At 48.1% G+C, this 12982-nt stretch overlaps 1 protein-coding gene across 4 annotated transcripts in view; it reads right to left on the minus strand.

Annotated features, from left to right (window-relative positions):
- The window catches only part of RYR3 (ryanodine receptor 3), a 551722-nt gene that overhangs the window by 188200 nt on the left and 350540 nt on the right, over positions 1–12982 (minus strand). For 3 of the 4 annotated variants that reach the window (XM_082647181.1, XM_082647183.1, XM_082647180.1), the window contains exons 29-33: positions 12180–12355; positions 11264–11300; positions 9226–9389; positions 6101–6266; positions 107–193 (exon numbers count right to left, since the gene is read on the minus strand). In XM_082647181.1, the coding sequence (XP_082503307.1) occupies positions 107–193; positions 6101–6266; positions 9226–9389; positions 11264–11300; positions 12180–12355 (630 nt within the window). The remainder of the gene's footprint in view (positions 1–106; positions 194–6100; positions 6267–9225; positions 9390–11263; positions 11301–12179; positions 12356–12982) is intronic. The other variant, XM_082647182.1, reaches the window with a different exon arrangement.

Below are 12982 nucleotides of genomic sequence, written 5' to 3' on the forward strand. Positions count from 1 at the left end.
AGCAAGAGGTGACAGATTCCCGGTTTTCTCAGGCCTGAGCTTCTCCCCCTAATGGTCAGCATGCCCCCTCATGTCACAGACATTAGATGAGGGGACAGATACATACCTTCAGCTTCCCAAGTTCAAACTGAAACAAAGAGGTGCTTGTAGGCTGCAGGAAGACCGCTGGAAACACCTTGGTATTGGGCTCCACCTGGAAAGCAAAACAAATCCAGATGTTTGCCCAGAATTATAAACCCACAGGGGGCTAAGTCATGGGTGTTTCAATCAACACCCTCACTCCAACTTGAGCTGAAAGAGGGCAGTTAACGGGCTGCTGATTGCCCACTGCTCAGAGATTCCCAGAGACCCGGTGCCTAACCGTAGCTACTGTCACTGCTCCCACCTTCAACACTCCCTTCCTCTCTCCACTCGGGGCCGAACGATCTCATGCCCTTTCATTTCCTCCCTCGGGTAACCAAAGCCAGCAGCTTTCTGCAGTGCTCAGGGGAGCAACCCACCGGCCACCGAAGGCAGGGCCTGCTCTGGTCACAGAACGAGCTGAGGCGCTGGCTCTTCACAGAGCACGGAGACCGCCCCCCCGCAGGCCCACAGCCCACCACCATCCATCACTCCCGCCCTGGAAGGTGACAAGGGAGGGTGGTGCGGTGGCTTCAGTATTCTTTCTCAAGGCACACGGGCGTCAGTCAGGCAAAGCCGGGGGGACCTACAGCAGAGCGTCGCAACCTCAGCCCTACTGATAAATGTCTCCAGGGTTGCCAAGTGTCCCTGAAGGGAAAAGTGCCCCCACTCGAGAGCCCGCTTTGCAGGCAGGGACCACGCGGCGCTTCCCTGGAATTACATGAAGAGGCTGCACCTGGAGCCTCTCTCCTCCCTCAAAACCGTTCCCTCTCACTTGGCTCCTCTGGACTTCTCTCCACCCCTTCCTCACTCTCCATGATTTTAGTTCTTACATTAAAAGGTGCGGGATTCACCAGCTGCCTTTTAGCTGCCACTGAGATGAGGCATGTGGATTGATTTACTTATGACATCAGGGGCTCCACTTATCCCTTGCTCACCTTGACGTCGGGCTTTTGATCAGACTCGGAGGACCACGGAAGAAGAAATGGAACTTTAATTCCACCAACTAAAGTCCTTTGCCTTTAAGCAAATTCAGACATTAGGACATTCTTGCAACTCTCCCGACCCGTCACATTAGGGGCTGCTGGGTATTGGGAACATACCCTAAAAGTGTCCCCCAATGAGTCACCCTCTTGTACAATCCCCTCTTCTAGAACCTGTGCCTTGTTTCCAGCAAACAGAATATGGCAAAAAGTGACTGTCATGCCCTTGATTGGGTTACACTGTACAAGACTCCATCTCAGCAGATGGGAGAGGAAGATGGTCCAGACAGCCGCGGAGAAGTAAACTGCTACGTTGCCAGAGGGCCATGTGACAGGAGTTCCGTGGGGGGGGTCTCATGGGGCTGAGAGTGGCTGGCCCCTGGCTTCAGCCAGCAAGAAATGGAGCCCTAGTTCTACAGATGTAAGCAAATGAATTCTGCCCACAACCATGTGAGCTCAGAAAAGGACCCCGAGCTCCAGAAAGGAATGCAGCCTGGCTGACACCTTGACTGCAGCCTTGTGTGACGCTGGGCAGAGGACCCAGCTAAGCTGTGCCCTGACTCCTGGCCCGTGGACACTGTGGGACAATAAATGAATGCCTTTAAGTCACTGAGTTTGTGGCAATTTATCAGGCGATAGAAAATGAATAGAGCAGTTTTCCTTTCTGCCGGGATATTTGTTACAGGCTTCTTGTAAATAATGAACTTCCTCAATGCATTTAGACGTAAGAATTATAAACATACATTTTTATGGCTGGAAGTGACTTAAAAGATTGTCTGGTCCAGTGCTATCATCGGCTCACGATGAAGAGGCCAGACTGCTGAGACCCCAGGCGTGCACCCAGCACGTGTCATCTGAGCACACTGTAGTAGGCTTACGTTTCAGATCAAACATTTGCTTTTACCTGATGCTTCAGGTACCCATGGGTGATGTGACGGGATGATGCCAGTAAAACCAACAGGTAGGGAGGGGGCTGCTAGAACTGCCTAGGCTATGTCTGAAATAAGCTTTGGTAAGGACATTCAACAATCATTTAGTGCCCATCACGTACCTTCTTTGTGCCAGGATCTGGGTTTATGGGTGAGAGACACATATGGGAAATTCTGATTTGATGCTGTGTGACTTTGGCCACAAGGCAAGACTCATCTCTGGTCTGGCCCCAGATTTCTCAAATACCCAACAGGTAACATCTAGAACAATGTGTGAACTTGAAGCAAGCAGAGGGCTGGCAGTTGAGAAAACTTCACCTGGACCAGCCAGGTGAAGAGAGAGAGAAATGCATTCAGCCAGAGTTTTTCTTTGCTGAGCTAAATTGTACCAGTATAGGGAGCGACAGGCTGAAGAGGGCAGTACCTTTTTAGGTCCCTCAGGAATTGCCCCTGCAAACTTCATAAACTACCCAGTCAAATGCCAGGGCCCTCCTCAAATCTCCTTGCAGAGAGGAGGTCCTTGAAAGCATCTAGGATGGGTGCCCTGGGATGGGTTTATTTCTACCGTGCAGAGTACACTCCCACCACGATGAACAATGAAAACGTCCCTTCAATCACTAAAATAACAAGAACACACAAGGGTGAGCTCCTGATGGGTATACGTAAGGAGAGAAACTGCAACTGGTGGTGTGGTAAGTGAAATACTAGACGGCCCTCCTGACCCCTGGGGTTAGTCCCCTGATCGTGTATGTCACAGGACAAAAGGGTTTCTGCAGATGTTAGGAAGGCTACTGGCCAGCTGACCTTAAGATAGACAGAATATCCTTGTGGGCCTAATCCAATTGCACGAGCCCTTAAAAAAGCAGGCGTTTTCTCCTGTTGGGGGCAGAAGGGAAAATCAGAGAGAGTCTTGAAGCCCGAGAAGAACCAGATGCGCCCTTGTTGGCTTTGAAGATGGAAGGGGCCACGTGAGAGGGAATGTGGGCACCTCTGGAAGCAGAGAGGGGTTGGCCAGCAAGAAAACGGGGACTTTGGAACCTCAGCTTACAACCACAACTGGATCCTGCCGACAACGTGAAGGAGCTTGCGGGGGATGCTACCCAGAGCCTCAGGACAGAGACGGCTCATTCCAGCCGACACCTTGATTTCCGGCCTTGTGAGAACCTGGGCAGAGAACCCAGTCAAATCTACAGAACTATGAAATGATACATGGATGCTGTTTTAAGCTGCTAAGTTTGTGGTAACTTGTCAGGCAGCAATGAAAAAACTAGTGGCTTCCCAGCCGAGTTGGTCAGTTTGATAATAAATACTTAGCAAGCACTCACTAGGTACCAGGTACCGTCTCATGTGTTAGGGGATGCAGCAGTGAACCTGAGAGATGGCCTCTCCCCTCAAGGAGCTTACATTCTGGAAGGGGAGGCTGCATTCTAATGGAATAAGCAGTGAGCCCAGACTTGAGGCTGCCACAAAGTGCCACGGACTTTCTTCCCTTTGTGTTTAAGGTACCTTTTATCACTGGCTGCTATGTTTTGTCTTTGCAATGACAGACATCCTATTTCTAATCACGTGTGAAGGTCAGGGCATAGGAACTAGCCTGAATTGAAGGGTAACCCCTCTCGTAAATCGGAATCTCACGGCTGGCTCTGCTCTTGGAGCAGTGTGGCTGGAGTGGCAGCAACTGAGGAGTATCTCTTGTACATACATTTTATTTCTCATTTCTCCCATGATTACATTAAGTGAGACAGAAAAAGCTTTTCAAATCGTGTAGCAGTATTTAACGGGGAGGTCTAGAAACGTTGTTTGAGAGAACCCTCCTCTCATTGTTTTGGTTACTGGTCCTTTCTGAATGGAAAGCCAGTATATAAATATTGCTGCCCTGCTCCTCTTGAGATGATTGAAAAATGAAAATGGCTACAGCTGCAGAATAACAATTATCCCACTGCTGGGAGCCCAGACGCATGGCTGGACACGTTACTGTCTCATGGGAATGAGAAGGGGGCTGGGTGGGTATGAGCCTCCGAGGGTCCGTGCTCAGAGTCGTGACCTCCTCCCCATTCCCACCTCAGGGTGGGAGTGGGTTTGGACCCCTAAGCAGAGTCATCAGGATCTGTACGCATATGGAGTCACGCCAGGCATCCCGGGGTGCGGGTGTCAACATGCAGCTCAGACAGCTGACCAGCCCAGTGTCATGTGTGAAAGATGGGATACAAATGTGTTCTGCTCTTTGTTGTAACATCTTCTCACCATCGTGGGCTGTTTCCTGAAGCAGGCAAGTCACTGCTGCTGCAGATGCCATGGGCTATTTATTTATTTATTTAGGGACCTTAAAAATGATTCGATGCTTTGGAGCTCTCTGCAGCTCAGGGAGGACCCTTCAGTCAAACTCATTTCAAAAGTTAATGGGAAAAAGCTAATGGATTCTGAAGGACGGCAGTAATGTACACAAGCCTCCTCTCGGTACTGGTGGGGAAGGGAACGTGGAATCACGAGAAAGTACTGGAAGAATACTTCAAAGCCTGGCTGTGCAGAGGCCTCTTCCTGGGAGCGGCTCGTGGGTGGTAGTGATGATTCCACTTCTTCCCAGGAGGAAGAGTAGGTGTGCAGGGGGCTACCCCCTGCAGGAGGTCCTGGAGAGGACCACCACACCAGCAGGCCGTTCCTGGCCCCCAGGAAGGGCTCTGCCCATCTGATTTTGGTCACCTAACATTTCAGACACTTGCTGCCAAGGGGCTTTTCAGCCCAGAGGCTGTAACCTGGGGCTGATTCTGGAATCTGGGGTTTTAGCCCTTTACACAGGAGCCGGATGCTTTCAGTCCGCTGTAGCTGGGTAACCTTCCCTGGACGCTGCCTGCCACTGTCCTGGTCAGAACTCTTCAGGAGTTCCACATTTCTTCCTAATACCTCCCTACCTTTCCAAATTTGTGACTATGAACCATAACCCATTCTATTCTGTCCATCGTTCCTCAAACATACACTATGCCCCCGTCTCCATTACGCTTCTTGTGCCGTTCTTTCAATCTAGTACACTCCTCTCTCTCCCCCTGGAAGAATTCTTTGTTTCAAAATCAAGATTTCTCTGTAATAAACCTTTTCTTGATCACTCTCGATGGAAGCAGGCTCTTCCTTCTCTGAACTCGGATAACACTCTGTCCACACATACATGAGGCTCTCCATTCTACCCCTGGAGTGTCAAGAAGGAAATCTGACTTCCTAACTTAGCCTGTCTCACAGTATGCTCTGTAGAACTCTAGGCTTATAGAAGATTACTAATTGTTAAAAAAAAAAAAAAAAAAAAAAAAAGCTCTTCTTGGTTAAATAATATGAGAAATGCTTGGCTAGGTTTCTTTCTGAAGCATTCCTTAAAGTTTTCCTGTACTAACACTCACTGCGAAACTTCCAAAGGAAGATATAATTTGTGGCATTTCCCAAGCTTACTTGGCCATCAGAGATGAAGCTTAAAGGAGATTAGGCTTCTTGTGGTTAATGACGGGTAAACCTACGTGGGTGTAATTAATGGCTTCCTCAAGTAGTTCTGTCGAAGTTCATAGTCAATGAAAGAGAAAAATTATTTATGTAAATGCATTTTAAAGCACCCTGTAAAGAAGCCATAGTGAATGAGAATAACCTTTTATTGCAAAGGGAATACTCCCCTGGCAGATCAATCAGTTTTTATAGGTCTATATTTTGAGAACAGAAGTTTCTTAAAGTGAGGAGTATCTCTGTTGACCTTTTAAACTTTGCATCTTATATAGTGTAGGTAACATGAAAGTCACACAAGAAATACTGATGGAACCAACAAATAACCTTTTAGAGCCCATCACCAAGGAAAAGCCTTCTCATCTCCTACAAGGATGACCAGCATTTCTGATCAACCAATAAATGAGATCTTTCCCTCTCTGAACAAAAGGAAGTCACTTTACTCTCGTCTTCCTAGACGGCACAGGACCACGTGGGTACATCAACTCCATGTGCTGTGGTGGGGATGCCACCTATGGAGAAGACTGAGGAGCTGTGCCCTGAGCACCAGGCCGGCGATGCTGCTGTCACGGCCCCAGGAGCCGCCCCTACCTGGTAGCAGGTGCCGAGTTCCCTCCCGTTGGCCGAGAAGGACAACATGCCCATTGCCAGATCCACGAGGCAGCCGATCTCTAGGTCCACGTTGCTGCGACTTGCTCTTTGGGACGTGGCCACGATGTCCCCACCCCAGACCATGTAGCAGTTGCTGCGCTTCACACTAGGAGCCAGAGAGAGGAAAAGGCACAGAATCTGGACTGGGGGTGGTTTGGAATCAAGACTCAGGATTGAAATGCCCCCAAAGCTTCCAATGAAGCTTTCCAATCAGCCCCGAATAACCTTTTTTTCTTAAATGAATTCACTCAGTTTAGGAATGTGGCACTCTATCTGCTTCACAGAGCAGAGGGTTCAGGCAAGTTGTTTCCTGGCCCATCATCCATTCATGTTTCTGAAACAGATGATGGGGATGGTAGTACTCACACCTTAGAAGTGGGAGACAAATGTGCAGAGAGGATGACTACCTCAGGGGGACTTAGAGAGGAATTTGGCATAAGAGGCAGGAACAAAAACTCTGTGTCCTCAGTTCCATTTCAGTGCCAGGGCAAAAGGCCATTTGACACTTGAGAACTCAGGCCCACATTCCCTAGGATGGCAGGCCTGGGCCCCAGGAAGACTTGCAAAGTAGATAAAGTTAGTCTCTGATGGCCTCCCACCTCCTGATCTGTACTACCCCCACCCCCACCCCAGCTCCCTGGAGCCCTACCCCCTGCACTCTTCACCACCTACCAACCTGGGTCCCTTTCTCAGCTAGCTGGCTACCACCCCCCAGAAAGAAAACTCCACCATAGGCATTTAGCTTTAAAAGCCAACTATAATAACTAAAAAGCCTTTCAACTCCAAAGCCTGTTTTTTATTTTTTGCAGTACGCAGGCCTCTCACTGTTGTGGCCTCTCCCGCTGCGGAGCACAGGCTCCGGACGCGCAGGCTCAGCGGCCATGGCTCACGGGCCCAGCCGCTCCGCGGCATGTGGGATCTTCCCGGACCAGGGCACGAACCCGTGTCTCCTGCATCGGCAGGCGGACTCTCAACCACTGCGCCACCAGGGAAGCCCCAAAGCCTGTTTTTTTAATGGTAAGATTTCAAACCCTGGGTGGGCTTTGGAGAAGTGCTATGTGGATCCCCAGAGCCCCTCACGATGGCTGCGGGCAGGAGGCAGCTGGTATGTCTCTTCCTAAGCCCAGTCCTGGTGTGGCTCATCTGAGGGACCCAGTTGCTTAAAGTAACACCAAGTGATTTGTCTCAGGCTGAAGGAGAGAGTGACTCTATACGGGATGCTAGAGCAGCCCCTTTAAACTTCCTAAGGTCAATCTGATCTGGCCTTGGAAAGCCCAGAGTTTGATTAGAATTCTCCCAGTTTTTTCCGGTTCTAGAAGCCCATCACTTTCCCAGACAACTAGATATCCCGTTTGTAAGCATTCCTTCACCTCCTCCCCTCGACCCTCCTCTGCGGCACCAGTCAGGCTGGTTTCTCAGGGTGAATGCCCACAGGCAGGGCCAGTGCAAATTGCTCATTCCAAAGAGTTATAGCCATTGCTAGATTTCCACTAAGGTCAAACTGTGGCGATGTCATTACTTCTTTTCAGTGATTAAAGTACGAAGTACACTAATGACTACAGAATTCAATTAATAAGGTACAGAAGCTGCAGGAGTGTCAAGTGCCACACTTTGGTCATATTTCAAAGGGTCCATGTTTGAAATGCCTGAAAACATCCGAAAATCGATCCTGTGTTTACTTATTGCACAAGACAAAGAACTAAGAGTTACTGAGCACCTGCTGTCTATTGGGTCTTATATTAGGTGCCGATGTGTCAGTTAATTTTCACAATGAATGTGGTCACTGAGGCTCAGATAAATAAAATAATCAGTCTGGCATGGCAGAGCGAGCAAACTGGAGCAACAGACCCAGCTGGGATGAGACTGTGCTTTTTGTTCTTTTGGTTGAAGAGCAAAGTCTGGAGCGGTCAACTGCTTTCGCATACTTTCCTTTAAACCAAACCAGATGCTGCATCTGGTTATAGCATCTACGCTGGGTCTCATAACATGATGAACATTCAGTAATGGTAATAAGAGTGCTGTTTATTGAGTACTTGAGTTGAGGCACTGTTGTAGGCTCTTATCTATGTATCATCTCACTCAATCCTCATAACACTCTGTGAGATGAGAACTATTATTCTCATTTTATAAATAAGGAAATTTAGACCCAGGGAGGTTAAGTAACAGGTCCAAAGTCACACCTCTAGTAAGTACTGGAACCCAGTTTAAAACGCAGGCGGTTTGCTTCCAAAGTCTGTACTCTTAACCACCCACCAACAATGGTCCCCCAGAAAACAGCAATTGTGCCTGACCTCGGGCCATTGGCCTCTGATGAGCCAGTAGCATCTGAAGAGCAAAACATTCCTGACTTTGTAGGGATAAAGTTATCATGAGAAACAACTTATTACATTTCTATACAAGCCTGCCGTATGGGCAAGGACTCTAGTATCTCACTTAGGTGGAAATAAGGCATGGTCTGCTGGTTCATTTCTGGGGCAACCCTGGCTAAAGATCCTTCCTTGGTGGTAGTACCAATGGACCAGTGGGAGCGGATGGGTGTGCCTAAAACATTTTCCTTGAAGATCCCTAATTTCTATTCAGTGGTTATTATTTATAAATTTGCCATGTCTGTTTTATGTTCTTTATGCTTTCAGCCATTACAAACTTTTGGGATGAGAAGTTCTGAGTTATCAGTTGCTGTGTGATGTGGTACATCTTCTTATTTTCTGCAACTGACTTCCCTCAAGCACCCAGGGAGTTTTCTCTGTCTGTTCTTATGTTGTAGAAATTGGGGCTTGCCTAGAAATCACGGAGTCTGAGAGGGAGCCCAGGCTTCCCAACTGTCCATCTGTATCTCCCATCCCTGGGTCATGTTTTATACATGTGATGAAATTGCCCTTTATTTTGGCTAATAACGCTTCTCCCACCATAGTCCTCCCCCACCCCCGCCATTTACTTAAGGATTTTAAGCCTGTGCTTCATTTTCCCTTTATAATAGAGGCTGATGTTTCCTTCTTTGGGGTGTGAGGGGAAGGGAAAAAGACCTCTGCAGGAGGGCCAACCCTGCCCCTCAGGAGTCCTCTTACCTTTCGTGGACCCGGCCTCTTTCGTCCCCCAGAGTAACAGTCACGGTACAGTTTTTATTCAAGTCAAACTTTTCACTGTACAAATGATAGTCGGGAGTCACCCATCCGACCCAGACGCAGGAGGGATCCTGTCCAGCAAAGATGCGAATTGCGTAGTAGCACTGCTGGGGAGAGACCACAGGGGGGCGTGAGTGACCCCCGCCCCTGTTGCGGGGAGCGGGCTCAAGAGGCAGAAATTATGCAGCAGCCCCCTTGACTCCCTTTTCTTAAAAAGCACACACTGTTCTGGGGGTGTACTGCGCTACACTCTGGACTGGGTGAAGAGTTGATGAGAGAATTTGGTTTCCTTATTTTTTCCTTTTCTGTTGTGCTTTAGCCTAAAAAATCAGGCGTCTAATATACCACCCTCTGCCCAGAAGATGCTGCTGCCTAGATCAGGGGCAGCCACTCAGAATGGTCAGCACAGAACCCTAACCCTCTTCTGGGTACCAGGGCTGCTAGGGAGAGCCAGGCACACCTCTGCCCTCAGAGAGAAGAGCCATGAAATTGCCCTGGGGGCCGGGGGTTAGAGAACTCAGGCTACACTTTCCAATTCTGCAGGAAGTCTAAGTTTTTTTAAGTCTTGAAAAACATGCTACAAAAGAAAAAGCCCACAATGTGGCCAAACGTGCTTTGTGTGGTCATCAGACTCAGTGACAGGCAGGGCTGAAAATTAAAGCCATTCTTGGGCATTGTAACGACTTGTGAATTGTATCACTGTGTTATCATAACAACTGAAGCACTGAGGTAAGTGACTGCTTCATCATTTTCTTTATGAAACGAGCACATTTATTCTTTTTTTCTATTTTGCGTCTATTTTATTTTTTTTTTAATTTTTATTGGAGTACGGTTGCTTTACAATATTGTGTGAGTTTCTACCGCACAGCAAAGTGAATCAGCCATACGTATACATATATCCCCTCTTTTTTGGATTTCCTTCCCATTTAGGTCACCACAGAGCACTGAGTTCCCTGAGTAGAGCTCCCCGAGCTATACAGTAGGTTCTCGTTAGTTATCTCTTTTATACATAGTGTCAGTAGTGCAAATGAAGTCCTTTTATGTGTAGTCTGTCCTACTTTTTGATTGGAAAAGGGTCAGCCAGACACACCTGTGCTGGCATCATGGCTCTGGCAGCTATTAATCATGTGACCTTGGACAAGTCATTTGTCCTCTCTGTGCCTCAGAGCGCATGGTATTGTTCATCTCCTGGGGTTGCCCTAGAACTTAAGAAGGAAGGCGATACAATGTGCTCCGTGAAGTGTCCTGCACATAGTAAGTGTGTGACGTGCCGCTGCAGGAATCATACTCTTGATAGTTAACCTACAAACTTGGGGTTGCAGGATAACTTTATAGAAAGGGTGACATGCATTTCTTCCAAAGGAATTTGTGTGTGTGTGTGTGTGTGTGTGTGTGTGTGTGTGTGTGTGTGTATGTGTGTTTTTTGGTCAGGTGCTAAAGAAGGATGAGAGAAAGAAAGAAATTAAGAAGCATTGCTTTCTGACCACTGCCTAGCTTGAAGGAAAAGAACCCAAGGCAGCCTCCATCTTCTGGGCTGGCTCCCTGCTCCTTTTTCTCATTTGACTGCTTTCAACATTATTCCTGGCACTGCTCAGAGAGATGGGAGAATTGATTCATAGAAGTTTACATAAAAGAGCAAACAAAAGGATTACATTAAGAGTCCCCCCTTTTTCCCCCAACTGATGTTCATTTCAATCAGAAAGGCAGTGCTGGGTCCCTGGTGGCAAATAGGCACCAATTACACAATGACGCCCAATCAGCTGCTCCAGGTAGAGTTCTGTTTTGCACTGAATAACTGTTTCTCTTTCTCCCACTTGAGAAATGCCATAGATATGTTCTGGAAGCACCAAGAAGGATATTAAAAGACAGAGTAATTGGCAATTAAAGAGGATCTCTAGACAGATCTTTGCTGTAGGGGCCATATTACCAGGCACAGCAAAGAATCAAATAATTAAAACCATAACTGGGCACATTTACTTACTGTTGTTGTATGAGAGAGTATTTCTTGCATCTGTTTCCTGGGGGGAAGAAATCCATGTTTTAGTTCTTCAGGTCTATAGAGAAGCCCACAAGTCTGACAGGCAACTGATCTACCTTTAATGATGAAAGCAAGTTTAAGAAGCTGGCTCTTTCCTGTACATGAGTGATCCTGACTGGTCTTGGGACTTGTTCATTTTCAACCTGATACCACCAGGCAGGGCTGTGCCTTCCAACTCTTGGCTCTCGGCCCAGGTGTAAGTTAGAGCTAGGGGGAGGTTGGGAGATGCTAATAATGTAGGCAGGGATACCTTGGAATACATTAACCTGTTCTCTTAAGCAGCTTTGCTTGTTTAAAGCTTGGTAGATAGTAAAACTCTAGAGGAAACCCGGACCAGATATACACCAACAATAAAAAATAGACATTGAAGGGAAGAAAGATAGCAAGGAATATATTCCCTATCAGGAAGCAGGAAGTCACACAGCTGCTGGGCTGGACACTGGCCATAGTTATGCAAAGAAGGCAGTATTTGCCTACAGAAGCTTCTAATTTCACACAAAGGCAACGACAATTGCATCCTCTCATGCACTTACATTCTTTTTACTCCAAAAACATACGAATTATAGGTTGCAAGGAGGCTAGGGACTCAGCTTGGGAAGAACAGAAACTTGTTCACTGGATGTGACCCAGTTAAGCTTGATTGGTCCCCTAATTATACGCTGCACACGCACACATGTGCACGGGCATGCACTTGTGTGCACACCCATCCTCATTTCTTCCTGATTGAAAGCAGAGGGAACCCTCCTCACAGAGGAGTCCTGTGAGTTGTGCCGAGGTAGAGTGAGAAGGAGACAGACAGAAAGCCGACTTTGCAAAAGACAGGCTGAGCACCTCTGAGAGCTGGAGGCTCCTCCCTCACCTTTTCTGGAAAGCGTCACTGTCCAGACACGGGCTGTGACTGAAGGAGGAGTGGCACTCCACCGGCACGCTCAGGCGGCAGTAGATCATGGTGGCATTGCCGTTCTGCGTGCCGAACGTCTTGTGGATCACCTTGAGGCACGGAGGGCTGTCCATGGTGCCATCGATCCTCACCACCTGGAAATGCCACAGTCCTCACCTGACACAGCCTGACTCTGACCCACCCCTCCTCCCCTCACTGGCTACTTACGTCAAGGCTTTATGAGAACTACAAAGGGTGTCCCGAGTGATAACGAACCATTACACTCATCCTTACGTGGACCGTGCCCTATAAAATATCACACAGACCTGCCTCTGGCTGGGGAAATGAGGGATCTAAATTAGGGATCTAAAAATGCTCACTGGGCTTTCTGCAAGGTCAAGGATGCCAGGCAGGGGGGTAATGCAGTGTTGGAGTTGCTGATGCTGACCTTTCAGGAAGGTGACAAGTGGCTAAAGGAGAAAATCTTTCCAGAGGTTTCCCCTGTCAGTGGGCATGAGAACATCTAAGGGAGAAGGCACCAGAAAGCCCAAAGCTCAAGAAGAGACATCAGAGTTTCCTTGGGGGGCACTGTCTCCCGCCCAGCGCCTTTCCCACCTTTACCACAGTTACAGCCTGAGCGCAGAAGCTCCTGGAGGCTCCTCTACGTACTGAGGAAATTCCCAGCTCCAGGGCACAAGCACTGCAGGGGATGCACTGGAGGATGAGAGATCAAAACTGGATTTTTGAAGTGTGTGTGTGTGTGTGTGTGTGTGTGTGTGTGT

The sequence above is a fragment of the Grampus griseus genome (genome assembly GCF_964374135.1).
Source record: "Grampus griseus genome assembly, chromosome: 2".
NCBI lineage: Eukaryota > Metazoa > Chordata > Mammalia > Artiodactyla > Delphinidae > Grampus > Grampus griseus.